Source organism: Salmo salar, chromosome 23 (genome assembly GCF_965601325.2).
Source record: "Salmo salar chromosome 23, fSalSal1, whole genome shotgun sequence".
Classification (NCBI taxonomy): domain Eukaryota; kingdom Metazoa; phylum Chordata; class Actinopteri; order Salmoniformes; family Salmonidae; genus Salmo; species Salmo salar.
The window spans coordinates 43,461,829-43,478,153 of record NC_138313.1 but is presented as its reverse complement, the minus strand read 5'-3'; the positions used below and the strand labels follow the sequence as shown (position 1 = coordinate 43,478,153).

The following is a 16,325-nucleotide window of genomic DNA, read 5'->3' as shown; positions in this document are numbered from 1 at the left end:
TACCCTTTAAATTTCAAAAATCATCCCCCAAAGGTTTGATGACACACACTTCCCCATTCTAATTTACTCTTGATTTACATAGACATAGAAGTCTGAATCCCCCCCCCCCCCCCGCCCATTCAAACAGGGGAAAAGTCATTAGTCATTCTAAAGTCATTAGTCATTCTAAAGTCATTAGTCATTCTAAAGTCATTAGTCATTCTAAAGTCTAAAGTCATTCTAAAGTCTAAAGTCATTCTAAAGTCTAAAGTCATTCTAAAGTCATTAGACATTCAAAAGTCATTAGACATTCTGAAGTCATTAGTCATTCCAAAGTCAGTAGAGACTTCTCCAATTTTACAATATGGTCCCTCCTCCTCCAGGTACCAACTCCCAGAAATCTAGTTCAGCCGTCCCCCCTGGGCCTCCAATCTATGTGGACCTGGCCTATGTGCCCAACCACTGCAGTGCCAAGAACGTGGACCAGGAGTTCTTCAAGCGGGTGCGTGCTGCGTACTACGTGGTGAGCGGCAACGACCCGGCCGGTGGAGAGCCCAGTCGTGGTGTCCTGGATGCCCTTTTGGAGGGCAAGGCCACATGGGGCTCCAATCTACAGGTGCTTGCTCTATTTCTTTCCCTTAGTCTCTCTCTGCCTGCATACATGCAGGCTCTGCTGTTAAGTAAATGTTTGACTTTTCTCCACATTGTTAGTACATTCTGTTTGACTTTTTTTTCTTCCACATTTCGTTTTCTACATTTTTCCTAAATTTGTTTTGACTTTTTTCTCCACATTTCCATTTAGCCTGTGTTTTCTCGCTGTGGAGACATTCTGCACCACTGCTAATCTCAGGATCCAGAGGGATATATTCAGAATCACTGATCTGAATCACTTGTAAAATGGACTTGGTAGTGTAAACAGATGCTTGACAATGCTTTAGACAATGTATGCCATTGTTTACAGCCACTGAGACGGACATCATTATTTGAGCATTTAGATTGTGAATGTTACAGTGTACACACACTACCGTTCAAAAGTTTGGGGTCATTTAGAAATGTCCTTGTTTTCCATGAAAACATACATGAAATGAATTACAAAATGAATAGGAAATATTGTCAAGATGTTGACAAGGTTATAAATAATGATTTTTAATTGAAATAATAATTGTGTCCTTCAAACTTTGCTTTTGTCAAAGAATCCTCCATTTCCAAAAATTATAGCCTTGCAGACCTTTGGCATTCTAGTTGTCAATTTGTTGAGGTAATCTGAAGAGATTTCACCCCATGCTTCCTGAAGCTCCTCTCACAAGTTGGATTGGCTTTATGGGCACTTCTTACATACCATACAGTCAAGCTGCTCCCACAACAGCTCAATAGGGTTGAGATCCGGTGACTGTGCTGGCCACAGGGTATGGCATGGCGTTGCAAAATGGAGTGATAGCCTTCCTTCTTCAAGATCCCTTTTACCCTGTACAAATCTCCCACTTTACCACCACCAAAGCACCCCCAGACCATCACATTGCCTCCACCATGCTTGACAGATGGCGTCAAGCACTCCTCCAGCATCTTTTCATTTTTTCTGCGTCTCACTAATGTTCTTATTTGTGATCCGAACACCTCAAACTTAGATTCGTCTGTCCATAACACTTTTGTCCAATCTTCCTCTGTCCAGTGTCCTGTGTTTTTTTTTGCCCATCTTAATCTTTTATTTTTATTGGCCAGTCTGAGATGTGGCTTTTTCTTTGCAACTCTGCCTAGAAGGCCAGCATCCTGGAGTCGCCTCTTCACTGTTGATGTTGAGACTGGTGTTTTGCGGGTACTATTTAATGAAGCTGCCAGTTGAGGACTTGTGAGGCGTCTGTTTCTCAAACTAGACACTAATGTACTTGTCCTTTTGCTCAGTTGTGCACCGGGGCCTCCCACTCCTCTTTCTATTCTGGTTAGAACCAGTTTGTGCTGTTCTGTGAAGGTAGTAGTAGACAACATTGTACGAGATCTTCAGTCTCTTGGCAATTTGTCACATGGAATAGCCTTCATTTCTCAGAACAAGAATAGACTGATGAGTTTCAGAAGAAGGTCTTTGTTTCTGGCCATTTTGAGCCAGTAATCGAACCCACAAATGCTGACACTCCAGATACTCAACTAGTCTAAAGAAGGTCAGTGTTATTGCTTCTTTAATCAGAACAACAGTTTTCAGCTGTGCTAACATAATTGCAAAAGGGTTTTCTAATGCTCAATTAGCCTTTTAAAATGATTTACTTGGATTAGCTAACACAACGTGCCATTGGAACACAGGAGTGATGGTTGCTGATAATGGGCCTCTGTACACCTATGTAGATATTCCATTAAAAATCATCCGTTTCCAGCTACAATAGTCATTTACAAAATTAACAATGTCTACACTGTATTTCTGATCAATTTGATGTTATTTTGATGGACAAAATATATATATATTTCAAAAACAAGGATATTTCTAAGTGACCCCAAGCTTTTGAACAGTAGTGTAATTGTCAATGTTGTACAATATTCCCGGTTGGCAAAACTGGTTGCAATAACATCAGTATGACGTAGTTTGTGACATCATAGTCCAGTTGTTTACTGGTTGTACTGTAATATGACATTTTGAAAAACATTAATTTAGCATCCGACAAAACACGTCTTAATCTGGTTGTAATTTGACCAGACGTCTTAAAAATAATTTTCCTGGTTCGTTATAATCTTCTTATGACATATTATTGACCAGGGAAAAAAATGTTTTATGACGTTATGCTGCCTAAGTTTGCCGGCTCGGCTGATTGCTTGATCAATGTATTGATGAATTTGACTTGATACATGTCCTCAATCTTTAACCTAGGTGACTCTGATCCCTACTCATGACACGGAGGTGACGCGGGACTGGTACCAGCAGACGCACGAGAAACAGCAGGATCTGAACATCATGGTCTTGGCCAGTAGCAGCACAGTGGTCATGCAGGATGAGTCCTTCCCTGCCTGCAAGATTGAGTTCTAAGTTCTGCACCCGTTGCTATTTTACCTTCCTCTTCCTCCTCCCCTCATCCGTGCTACTCTTTATCCTCCCATATGTAAGATTCCATTGCATTTGCTGTCGTCTTCGGCATGTGCACTGGCTTCCAACTGGTCAATGTTATCTGACAACAGCCAGCTACAGTATGTCAGGCAGAAACATAGCTAAAGTACAGGGTACATGGTAGCTGTACAAAGGTGTGATGCATATTTGTTTCAATTATGCTTTCCATTTAAACAACATACTTGCACGATAAAAACACCTCTTTATTAGATTCGGTCTTAAACAATATTGTTTTTTTCTCACATATAACCTCTCCAATGTGCACATATTGTGATCACGCACATCTGTGATGAGGATAATTCTCAATAGTTATTTCAGCTTTCAAATCACTGTACTGCACCTCAAATCCACATCTAAATGGACAACACTTTCCAATTAAAAGTGCTATCTTAACAATGTATCGATTTGTCTAGCGTTGTTGGGGCATCTAGTGCCTAATGCTACATTAAGATTGTGCACAGTTAAGTCACATTCAACATGTGAAACTTAAACACTCTTACTTATTGTCTTAAACTCAACAGAGAAATACAAAATGAAAATAAAATGTATAAATTGCTTATCCAAAGGGCCAAAGTAAGTGCCAAAACAGTCTTGAGGTAAGACAGTGGCTGTGTCCGAAATCTGGCTTGCCTACTACTTACCTAAACTGTATACTGCGTACTAATTGTACTACATACTACAATGTACTTAGTAAAAAACGTATGCAGCAAGCAACAAATATCAACATACTACTCATCCAGAATGAGAAGGCATCATCAAACGTGTTATCGCACTTGTTCCCCCGTCATTTGTTCATTTTTTGTAAAGCACATCTGATTATCAGCTGGTGTCGAATGAGGGCGGCTGTGAAAAAACGATTCACTTCCTCAATAGTGTGTAGTAAATTCTACCAGACGAACAGCCTAAATAAGTATGACATCTGGGCATTTCATGAATACTCGATTTTCGAAATTTCACATACTCAAACAGCCTACTATTTAGGATGCAAGTATGGATATTCGGACACGGCCAGTTGTTAACGCTCTCCAAAATAAGTCCAAAACCGTTACGAGATGAACAGTTACTTGATCTCGCTTGTACGCAGACTACGCACAATGTTGTATAATGGTAGTAGCTTAGTAAGTATCCTAAATTGAGGCTTTGTTTTTGATATATAAGACATTACTCCTGTTTGGAGATATTACGTAAGATGCAGCTCTAGATGCTGTACCGTTTGACTTTCTCAGTACTCTTAACTACGTCAACTGGTATTACAGAGGACTATTACCACATAGCTTGTCGTGAAGCTTTATGAGGGGCTTGAAAGTCCTACTTTCAGTTTAAATAACTAGCTAGCTTTTATGAATTATTTTTCCTCAGTAGCTGAAGCATGATTCTTGCATTTAGCTCAGACTACTCCCTCGAGGATTTAGAGTTTTTTATTTTTATTTGACCATGTGTCTAAGTCCTTGCAGTCTTCAAGTAGGGAGTAGCCTATAAACATGTTCCAATACCTTACCGTTTGGCTGTGTGTTTGCTAAAATGAACGCTACACTGTAGGCACCAGGCAAAGAGATGGTTCTCTTGCATTAGCTATATTTCTGCTGGATGTAATGGTTCTTTATCAATATATGAAGCAGTGGAGGCTGCTGAGGGGAGGAACGGCTCATAATAATGGTCGGAACAGAGTGAATGGAATGGCATCAAACACAATGGAAACCATGGAATTAATGTGTTTGATGTATTTGAAACCATTCCACTGATTCCGCTCCAGTCGTTACCACGAGCCCGTCCTCCTGTGATCTGAAGCCATTATCATGGTCTTTGTTGGTATGTTGATACATGGAGAGATTGTGTTATAACACATTAGAGAAGGATGTTTAAATGAATGCAGCTGATTGGTCAGGACAGAGGCAACCGAGATGAATGTATTATGTTTTGATGTTTTCTCCCGTTTTGAGTTATATTATACTGTCTGTATGAAACTATTTAATGAATTGATGGAAACTGCATTGATTTTCCATGGCGAATGTAGCAGTAGAGTCTACTCCGTCCCACTAAAACAGGGTTGTGTGGAGGTTGTGTGAGTGTTCTTGTGCAAAAAAAAAAAAACATGACTGCGGTGGTAAACAATCGCTCTCATGTGCCTTCTGGTTGGGGTATTGGTCAAGAGAGAAGGGTTACTTTTATAGTAGGCATTATGGAGAGGGGAACCTGGATCCAAGGATAACACAAGAAACTGTGGAGAGGGGAACCTGGATCCAGGGACAACACAAGAAACTGTGGGGAACCTGGATCCAGGAATAACACAAGAAACTGTGGAGAGGGGAACCTGGATCCAGGAACAACACAAGAAACTGTGGGGAACCTGGATCCAGGAATAACACAAGAAACTGTGGCGAGGGGAACCTGGATCCAGGGACAACACAAGAAACTGTGGAGAGGGGAACCTGGATCCAGGGACAACACAAGAAACTGTGGAGAGGGGAACCTGGATCCAGGGACAACACAAGAAGCTGTGGAGAGGGGAACCTGGATCCAGGGACAACACAAGAAACTGTGGAGAGGGGAACCTGGATCCAGGGACAACACAAGAAACTGTGGAGAGGGGAACCTGGATACAGGGACAACACATGAAATGGTGGAGAAGGGAACACTTTAGAATATCAAACAAATCCATAGTTGTTGTCCAGGAATACTGCATCTAGTCTGATCCATGTGGATGGATGCTGTATACTGTATACACACCGTTGGTAGGTGAAAAGGTAATTAGCCAGCTTAGACAGCACATTTTAGATTCAGTTTCTTATCAGTTTATTGCTGGTTAGCATTTGTCCCCTATCTTAAAGTGCCGCCCAGAAAATACATCAGACAATAACGTGGTCAAAGAGCAAGAATGCACTTTTCAAAGGGGAGAAGAGGAGCTTAGGAGTGGGGCCGTGGTTCTAGTGAGAGAAGCACACATGTTATTTTTATTTTTATTCAGCGTTCTTTACCATAACGTGGACTATGGTAGCCTTTGATTTTAGAATAGGTGGCTAGAGCAAACACTCCATACTGTATGTGAAGACGTTCCAACAATAACACAAGGTAGATATTTATCAAATAAAAATAAACTTTTCAACCCTAAGATCATATTTATCAAACGAACATGAATGTGACGTTGATTGTCGTGGATAGAGATGTGGCACGTGTATCACAGGTCTTACAAGTAGAATGACGTTTTGTGTTGTAGTACATGCTTGAGTGACACACACAGAGAGACAGGGACAACATAGTGTGTCTTCAAAGTTACCGTTTGTGGTGGGTAATCAGAGGTGGAGCTTCTTACTTTGTCACACTGTTCATTGGAGCTCATTACAAAACGTGATTCAGATTTGCGTTAAATTCCATAGAGATTATAGAGTCACTTTTTGATTGCTTTATGTTTTATTGTACTTTTCTGGTCGTTTTTTTTGTAGTTGTATTAGTTCAATTAATTGATGTATAAATTATCAGTATTAGATTTTTTTCATTGATTTGAATTGTTTTTCAATATTTCAGTTACATGTAGGACTAACAATTATGATTGTCTCTTTTGTTTACATTTCCTAGATTGTATTTTTGAAAAGACTGGCTAAAAATGTATTTTATAATAAGCGTCTGATTTTCAGCATTCTTTTTTGCTTAGTGATTCTTAAATGTAACGTGTTTATGTTTAGAGCTGCTGTGTTGTGTGTTTGGGGCTCCTGGCTTGAGGCCAGAGAGAGTGGACTGGGTGGGGCAGACAGAGATTGCTGGAGAGACTGTCTATGACTCATAGTTTGCAGACGGACAGACATCCTTTACATCGACCTGCAAGAGGAACATTCTCTCCCTCTATCGGATCCAGAACCTAACTGAGTCTCCTCTTAGGCTAAACCCATAAGAACAGTGCCATCTTTGTCGTTTTTTCTTCTGAACTTACTCAAATGTACGCTGCTATAATAGGCTGCAGGACAGCTTCCCCCAGGTCTGTTCCTAGCCCGGCCCACTCTCTGACTAGCAACGCTGCAGAGCTAGCTGGACTCGCGGCTCCGGCTGTATGGTTTCTTTCAGTATTATTGAGATACTACATTTTGTTAGCTTTAGAGTTAGTATGCACTGCGAATGCGTTGATATGCTTGTCATGTTGATTAATAGGAAGGTCAGAATAGCTGCTACGCTGAGTGAGAGCATCTCTATCCTCATGGGATAGAGATGGAGGATGTTTATCAAATAGCTGTGTATGCGCAACTACATATCCCGGGATAGAGGGGCCACACTAAGCCTACGACAGGTTGTCAGTGAAGGTACAAATACATGGCTTTGGATATATTACAATGTCGCCACGAACTACTGCTTCTAAACTGATCATATCAATCTAAGTCTCTCTACCCCTTTTTGGCACTCTATGGCAGGTACAGATCTAGTACAGGGTAGGTAAGGGGGAAATCTGAACCAGGCTCAAGATTGGCTGTTTAACGTATACTGTCTATGGCATGGGTTTTCTGAATGGGCTGATATGGTGTATTGTCCTCAAGTCTGACTCAAGTCTGAGTTTTGTTTTAAGTTGTGGTGGAGCATCTTGGTGGTTCGATTCCAAATACCCAGCCTTAGGATCAAGCACCCTGGGCCCCTGGCAGATGGCTGTGAAATGCTAAGTAAAAAAGAATATACAAAATATGACTTTGCAGAATGCACTAAACCTTAAATAATACTATTGGTACTGTTCTGAATGCTGCTGGACAAAAAAACCCGAACAAAACAGAATTGTACGCAAATATCTAAGTGATATATCAGTGGAGGAAAGCCTAAGGAAGAGACAGACTACTGTATTCAGATTTAATTTCAAGAACAATGATTGTAACTCAAAACGGATAGCACAGTTTATTCATATTGCAGTGGCTGTTGTTTCATTTGCGGTTCTGTCCCAAGAGGAGAAAACTGTAATTTATGACAACACAAAGACTTGGTGTCCTATACTAACAGAAACATACTTACAATAACACAGAAACTAACTGCAGCTGAAACTTTTCCTGAATATGACTTGAAAACACATTGGAGACAGAAAAAAATTACGAATTAGTCAAATGAATGATACATGTACATTTATGTACTGTACACAACTATGTATATACACCTTAAAACAAAATCTAAATAGATATGTTATGAAACGTATGATCCTTCTTGTTATTTTAGCAGATTTTCATCAAGTGTATGATCAAAACTTCCCAAGCCTTGAACAAAGAATCATAGCCAATGCTAACTAGGTAGCTACAGATGAAAAATAAACGTCTTTCAGTTTAATTTCCATTCTCCCAACTCTCTCATCATAAAAAGATTCTTTTGAACATATATCATTGTACCATTTTATCTCTCTGCATGTGAACTATTTGGTTATAATCCTGAATGTAATTGTTTATTAACATGAAAATGAAAACAGGAAATGCTCTTTTAAAATGGTATATTTGAAACAGCTGATTGTTTAACTGGTACTGGGATGGCATATATTATTACTGTGCTGTGCTTGACTGTTTTGCCCTAAGATGTTGTTATAATAAAAAATGTTGTAGTTCTTCGGTCTTTGTCGCTGTATTAATCTTAGTTCTGTTACTATCTTCAGTGCAATTGTAGAAAATTCTCTCTCTCTCTCTCTCTCTCTCATTCTCTCTCTTTAAATCTAAAATGCAAAACTACAACTAGGCCTACCGCAGATTAATTGTAAAAGGGAAACAGCCTGGTGATCACCAATAAAAATGCATTTATTGAAATCAGACCACGAGCCTCTTGTTGTTTTGGGATCTTTCTCTCTCATGTGAGTCAGTTTTGTGTTGTGACTCCTATGTAAACGAAGGGGGAGGGGCATATGCAGACTAAAAGGAACACATCGTGAAAGATTTATTAGCCCAAAAATGTAACCAAAAGGAGAAATTAATCAAATCAAATTTATTTTTATATAGCCCTTCGTACATCAGCTGATATTCTCAAAGTGCTGTACAGAAACCCAGCCTAAAACCCCAAACAGCAAGCAAAGCATGTGAAAGAAGCACGGTGGCTAGGAAAAACTCCCTAGGAAAAACTCCCTAGAAAGGCCAAAAACCTAGGAAGAAACCTAGAGAGGAACCAGGCTATGAGGGGTGGCCAGTCCTCTTCTGGCTGTGCAGGGTGGATATTAAAACAGAACATGGTCAAAATGTTAAAATGTTAAAATGTTCATAAATGACCAGCATGGTCAAATAATAATAATCATAGTAGTTGTCGAGGGTGCAACAAGCACGTCCGGTGAACAGGTCAGGGTTCCATAGCCGCAGGCAGAACAGTTGAAACTGGAGCAGCAGCACGGCCAGGTGGACTGGGGACAGCAAGGAGTCATCATACCAGGTAGTCCTGAGGCATGGTCCTAGGGCTCAGGTCCTCCGAGAGAAAGACAGAAAGAGAGAAAGAGAGAATTAGAGAGAGCATATTTAAATACACACAGGACACCGGATAAGACAAGAGAAATACTCCAGATGTAACAGACTGACCCTAGCCCCCCGACACATAAACTACTGCAGCATAAATACTGGAGGCTGAGACAGGAGGGATCAGAAGACACTGTGGCCCCATCCGATGATACCCCCGGACAGGGCCAAACATAACTATGAAAACAATGTACTCTGAGGCTGTCCTAATATGCACACCATAAACTATATGAACACCAAACAATGAATGAATTCCTTCACAAATCCATTCAGGTTGAAATGTTTGAGGAATGGATAGTATATAGAGAATTGATAGGGTATTATAGAGTATTGATAGGGTAGTATATGATAGTGTAGGATATTATAGATTAGGATAGTATAGAGAGTATTGATAGGGTATTATAGTGTATTGGTAGGATAGTAGAGGATATTATAGATTAGGATAGTATAGAGAGTATTGGTAGGGTAATATAGAATATTGGTAGGGTAATATAGAGTATTGGTAGGATAGTATAGGATATTATAGATTAGGATAGTATAGAGAGTATTGGTAGGATAGTATTGGCTATTATAGATTAGGATAGTATAGAGTATTGGTAGGGTAATATAGAGTATTGGTAGGGTAATATAGAGTATTGGTAGGATAGTATAGGATATTATAGATTAGTATAGTATAGAGAGTATTGGTAGGATAGTATAGGATATTATAGATTAGGATAGTATCGAGTATTGATAGGGTAATATAGAATATTGGTAGGGTAATATAGAGTATTGGTAGGATAGTATAGGATATTATAGATTAGGATAATATAGAGAGTATTGGTAGGATAGTACAGGATATTATAAACTCAGCAAAAAAAGAAATGTCCCTTTTTCAGGACCCTGTCTTTCAAAGATAATTCGTAAAAATCCAAATAACTTCACAGATCTTCATTGTGAAGGGTTTCAACACTGTTTCCCATGCTTGTTCAATGAATCATAAACAATTAATGAACATGCACCTTTGGAACGGTCGTTAAGACACTAACAGCTTACAGACGGTAGGCAATTAAGGTCACAGTTATGAAAACTTAGGACACTAAAGAGGCCTTTCTATTGACTCTGAAAAACACCAAAAGAAAAATGGGTCCCTGCTCATCTGCGTGAACGTGCCTTAGGCATGCTGCAAGGAGGCATGAGGACTGCAGATGTGGCCAGGGCAATAAATTGCAATGTCCGTACTGTGAGACGCCTAAGACAGCGCTACAGGGAGACAGGACGGACAGCTGATTGTTCTCACAGTGGCAGACCACGTGTAACAACACCTGCACAGGATTGGTACATCTGGACATCACACCTGCGGGACAGGTACAGGATGGCAACAACAACAACTGCCCGAGTTACACCAGGAACCCACAATCCCTCCATCAGAGCTCAGACTGTCCGCAATAGGCTGAGAGAGGCTGGACTGAGGGCTTGTAGATCTGTTGTAAGGCAGGTCCTCACCAGACATCACCGGCAACAACGTCACCTTTGGGCACAAACCCACCGTCACTGGACCAGACAGGACTGGCAAAAAGTGCTCTTCACTGACGAGTCGTGGTTTTGTCTCACCAGGGGTGATGGTCAGATTCACGTTTATCGTCGAAGGAATGAGCGTTACACTGAGGCCTGTACTCTGGAGCAGGATCGATTTGGAGGTGGAGGGTCCGTCATGGTCTGGGGCGGTGTGTCACAGCATCATCGGACTGAGCTTGTTGTCATTGCAGGCAATCTCAACGCTGTGTGTTACAGGGAAGACATCCTCCTCCCTCATGTGGTACCCTTCCTGCAGGCTCATCCTGACATGACCCTCCAGCATGACAATGCCACCAGCCATACTGCTCGTTCTGTGCGTGATTTCCTGCAAGACAGGAATGTCAGTGTTCTGCCATGGCCAGCGAAAAGCCCGAATCTCAATCCCATTGAGGTTATCTATAAGTCTTTGCTAGGTAAAGCCCCGCCTTATCTCAGCTCACTGGTCACCATAGCAGCACCCACCCATAGCACGCGCTCCAGCAGGTATATCTCACTGGTCACCCCCAAAGCCTATTACTCCTTTGGCCGCCTTTCCTTCCAGTTCTCTGCTGCCAATGACTTGAACGAATTGCAAAAATCCCTGAAGCTGGAGACATATTTCCCTCACTAACTTTAAACATCAGCTATCTGAGCAGCTAACCGATTGCTGCTGCTTTACATAGCCCATCTGTAATTAGCCCACCCAATCTACCTACCTCATCCCCATATTGTTTTTATTTACTTTTCTGCTCTTTTGCACACCAGTATTTCTACTTGCACATCATCATCTGCTCATCTATAACTCCAGTGTTAATTTGCTAAACCGTAATTACTTCGCTACTATGGCCTATTTATTTTCTTACCTCCTCACGCCATTTGCACACACTTTATATAGACTTTCTTTTTTTCTATTGTGTTATTGACTGTAGGCTTGTTTACTCCATGTGTAACTCTGTGTTGTTGGTTGTATCGCACTGCTTTGCTTTATCTTGGCCAGGTTGCAGTTGTAAATGAGAACTTGTTCTCAACTAGCCTACCTGGTTAAATAAAGGTGAAATAAAAAATAAATAAAAAAATAGTATAGAGAGTATTGATAGGGTAGTATAGAGAGGGAAAAGGAAACAGGGCATGTCAGAGGGTGTGTCCCTTTCATGTAGAGTCCAGGGTTTATTTACAGTGCATTCGGAAAGTATTCAGACCCCTTGACTTTTTCCACATTTTGTTACGTTACAGCGTTATTTAAAAATTCATTAAATACATTTTTTTCTCTTATCAATCTACACACAATACCCCATAATGACATCACAATACCCCATAATGACAAAGCAAAAATATGTTTTTAGAAATGTTTGCAAATTTATTACAAATAAAAAATGGAAATACCTTATTTTCATAAATATTCAGATCCTTTGCTATGAGACACGAAATTGAGCGCAGGTGCATCCTGTATCCATTGATCATCCTTGAGATATTAATACAATTTGATTGGAGTCCACCTGTGGTCAATTCAATTGACTAGACATGATTTGGAAAGGCACACACCTACCTGTCTATATAAAGTCCCACAGTTGACAGTGCATGTCAGAGCAAAAACCAGGCTATGAAGTCAAAGGAATTGTCTGTAAAGCTACGAGACAGGATTGTGTCGAGGCACAGATCTGGGGAAGGGTACCAAAAAATGTCTGCAGCGTTGAATGTCCCCAAGAACACAGTGGCCTCCATCATTCTTAAATGGAAGAAGTTTGGAACCACCAAGACTCTTCCTAAAGCTGGCTGCCCAGCAAAACTGAGCAATCGGGGGAGAAGAGCCTTGGTCAGGGAGGTGGCAAGAAACCGATGGTCACTCCGACAGAGCTCCAGTGTTCTTCTGTGGAGATGGGAGAACATTCCAGAATGACAACCATCTCTGCAGCATGCCACCAATCAGGCCTTTATGGTAGAGTGGCCAGATGGAAGCCACTCCTCAGTAAAAAGCACATGACAGCCCGCTTAGAGTTTGCCAAAACGCACCTAAAGGACTCTCAGACCATGAGAAACAAGATTCTCTGGTCTGATGAAACCAAGATTGAACTATTTGGCCTGAATGCCAAGTGACACGTCTGGAGGAAACCTGGAACCATCCCTACGGTGAAGCATGGTGGTGGCAGCATCATACTGTGGGGATGTTTTTCAGCGGCAGGGACAGGGAGACTTGTCAGGATTGAGGGAAAGATGAACGAAGCAAAGTACAGAGAGACCCTTGATGAAAACTTGGTCCAGAACGCTCAGGACCTACGACTGGCACGAAGGTTCACTTTCAAATACGACAACGACCCTAAGCACACAGTCAAGACAATGCAGGAGTGGCTTCGGGACAAGTTAGCTAGCACTGACCACACACAAAGCTAGCATTGACCACACACAAAGCTAGCATTGACCACACACAAAGCTAGCATTGACCACACACAAAGCTAGTGTTGACCACTCACAAAGCTAGTATTGACCACACACAAAGCTAGTGTTGACCACTCACAAAGCTAGTATTGACCACACACAAAGCTAGTATTGACCACACACAAAGCTAACACTGACTGCACACAAAGCTAATATTGGCCACACACAAACCTAGCACTGACCACACAGAAAGCTAATATTGACCACACACAAAGCTAGTATTGACCACACAGAAGCTAACACTGACCACACAGAAAGCTAGTATTGACCACACACAAAGCTAGTATTGACCACACACAAAGCTAGCACTGACCACACACAAAGCTAAAATTGACCACACACAAAGCTAGTATTGACCACACACAAAGCTAACACTGACTGCACACAAAACTAACACTGACTGCACACAAAGCTAGCACTGACCGCACACAAAGCTAGCATTGACCGCACACAAAGCTAACACTGACCACACACAAAGCTAGTATTGACCACACACAAAGCTAACACTGACCACACACAAAGCTAACACTGACCACACAGAAAGCTAATATTGACCACACACAAAGCTAACACTGACCAGACACAAAGCTAATATTGACCACACACAAAGCTAACACTTACCACACACAAAGCTAGCACTGACCACACACAAAGCTAACACTGACCACACACATAACTAACACTGACCACACACAAAGCTAACACTGACCACACACAAAGCTAACACTGACCACACACAAAGCTAACACTGACCACACACAAAGCTAACACTGACCACACACAAAGCTAACACTGACCACACAGAAAGCTAACACTGACCACACACAAAGCTAACACTGACCACACACAAAGCTAACACTGACCACACACAAAGCTAACACTGACCACACACAAAGCTAGTACTGACCTCACACAAGTCAACAATGAGCTGTTGGTAGTTGACGCCACATTCATCATCTCTAGTCTCACTTATAATAAATCTAATCTCTAGTCTCACTTATAATAAATCTCACTTATAATAAACATTTACTGATTAAAGTCACGAAAGACTGAGATTACAAATGAAATCTAATTCAAACTTCTGTAACCAATGATGAATGGACGTTTATACACTGAGTGTACAAAACATTAAGAACACCTGCTCTTTCTATGACATACAAGATGACATGTATAACATGATATTTTTTCCCAACAATGTGTCAGGCTTCTGTCAGGACTTCATTTAAGTGTTTTACCCAATAAATGACTGGGAGATTATACATATGGATGGTGTGACTCTCATTGTTTTTTATAGCTTACAGTTTATTCTCCGTTAGTCAGCACCTCCACACTAAATAATGTTCTCTGGGTGTGTGCCAGCTCAATGCTTTTTATAGGAATTCATCTAAAATCAATTCGTTTTCCATAAAAAAATTTACCTGCTCAAACAAAAATTACTCTATTGGTTCTCTTATACCTTATTTGGACATTCTTGTTAGCCAGGTATTTGCAAACCTTGATTAATGCCTATTCTTCAGTGCTGTTAAGATAAATAGTAAATTTTTGTGAGGATTATTAATGGCTAAGTTTAAAGTAGCACGATATGCTTTGGTCTATAAATTGCTATTGTCAATCTTGGGAGACTATGATATAGGTTCATAGTCAAAAATTAAATGGAAGTATGCAAATAATGAATATTTAATCATTCAGCAAGAGCTAAGTCAATGTCTGTCAATCTTTTTACATAATTCAAACCAGAAAACTGTAAAGTAGGAGAAAATGATATAGATTTTCAATGCAGGGATGATATCTTACTTCCCATTCTGCAAATATTCCCTTTACATCAATGCATGATTTACGAATGCATACAGTATCTCAGGTTAGGAGTCAACCGTATGTCAACAGTAGATGTAAGGAGAGACGTCAGAGAACATGTTACAGGCTTGGTCACCATATCATTTGACAGGTAAATAATACCGTTACCCCTGTTGGCTACAGGAGGTTTGAAAAGTTAAAGTTATATATGGGAAATATGAGAGTAAGGTTTACCAGTGCTGACTGCACCACACTCACACTGTACAGTGCCTTCAGAAATGTCAATAAGTAAGTATTCAACCCCTTTGTTATGGCAAGCCTAAAAAGTTCAGGAAGTTGCTTTAACAAGTCACATAAGTTGCATAGACTCTTGTGTGCAATAATAGTGTTTAACATGATTTTTGAACGACTACCTCATCTCTGTACCCCACACATACAGTGATCTGTAAAGTCCCTCAGTCGAACAGTGCGCCGCCCTATGGGACTCCCAATCACGGCCGGTTGTGATACAGCCCAGGATCGAACCAGAGTCTGTAGTGACGTCTCTAGGACTGAGATGCAGTGCCTTAGACCACTGTGCCACTCAGGAGCAGTTATAAATTGCACTTTGGATGATGTATCAATACACCCAGTCACTACAAAGATACAGGCGTCCTTCCTAACTCAGTTGCCGGAGAGGAAGGAAACCGCCAGGGATTTCACCAGGAGAAAACTGAGGATGGATCAACAACATTGTAGTTAGTCCACAATACTAACCTAAATGACAGAGTGAAAAGAAGGAAGTCTGTACAAAATACAATATTCCAAAACCCTGCATCCTGTTTGCAACAAGGCACTAAAGTAATACTGCAAAAAATGTGGCAAAGCAATTCACTTTTTTTCCTGAATACAAAGTTTTATGTTTGCGGCAAATACAATACAACACATTACTGAGTACCACTCTTCATATTTTCAAGCATAGTGGTGGCTACATCCTGTTATGGGTATGCTTGTAATCATAAATCCCTGGAAGTTTTTTCAGGAAAAACATTTCTTACTGAATGGAGCTAAGCACAGGC

General features: G+C 40.7%; 1 protein-coding gene across 2 annotated transcripts in view; it reads left to right on the top strand.

The window, feature by feature from the left end:
* Positions 1 to 8,819, top strand: part of LOC106584644 (microtubule-associated protein 1B-like) — an 83,938-nt gene extending 75,119 nt beyond the window's left edge. For both annotated transcript variants that reach the window (XM_014170127.3, XM_014170130.3), the window contains 2 exons: positions 363 to 595; positions 2,831 to 8,819. In XM_014170127.3, coding sequence (XP_014025602.3) covers positions 363 to 595; positions 2,831 to 2,986 — 389 coding nt within the window. In that variant the 3' untranslated portion in view covers positions 2,987 to 8,819. The remainder of the gene's footprint in view (positions 1 to 362; positions 596 to 2,830) is intronic.
* The last annotated feature ends 7,506 nt before the right edge of the window (positions 8,820 to 16,325 follow it).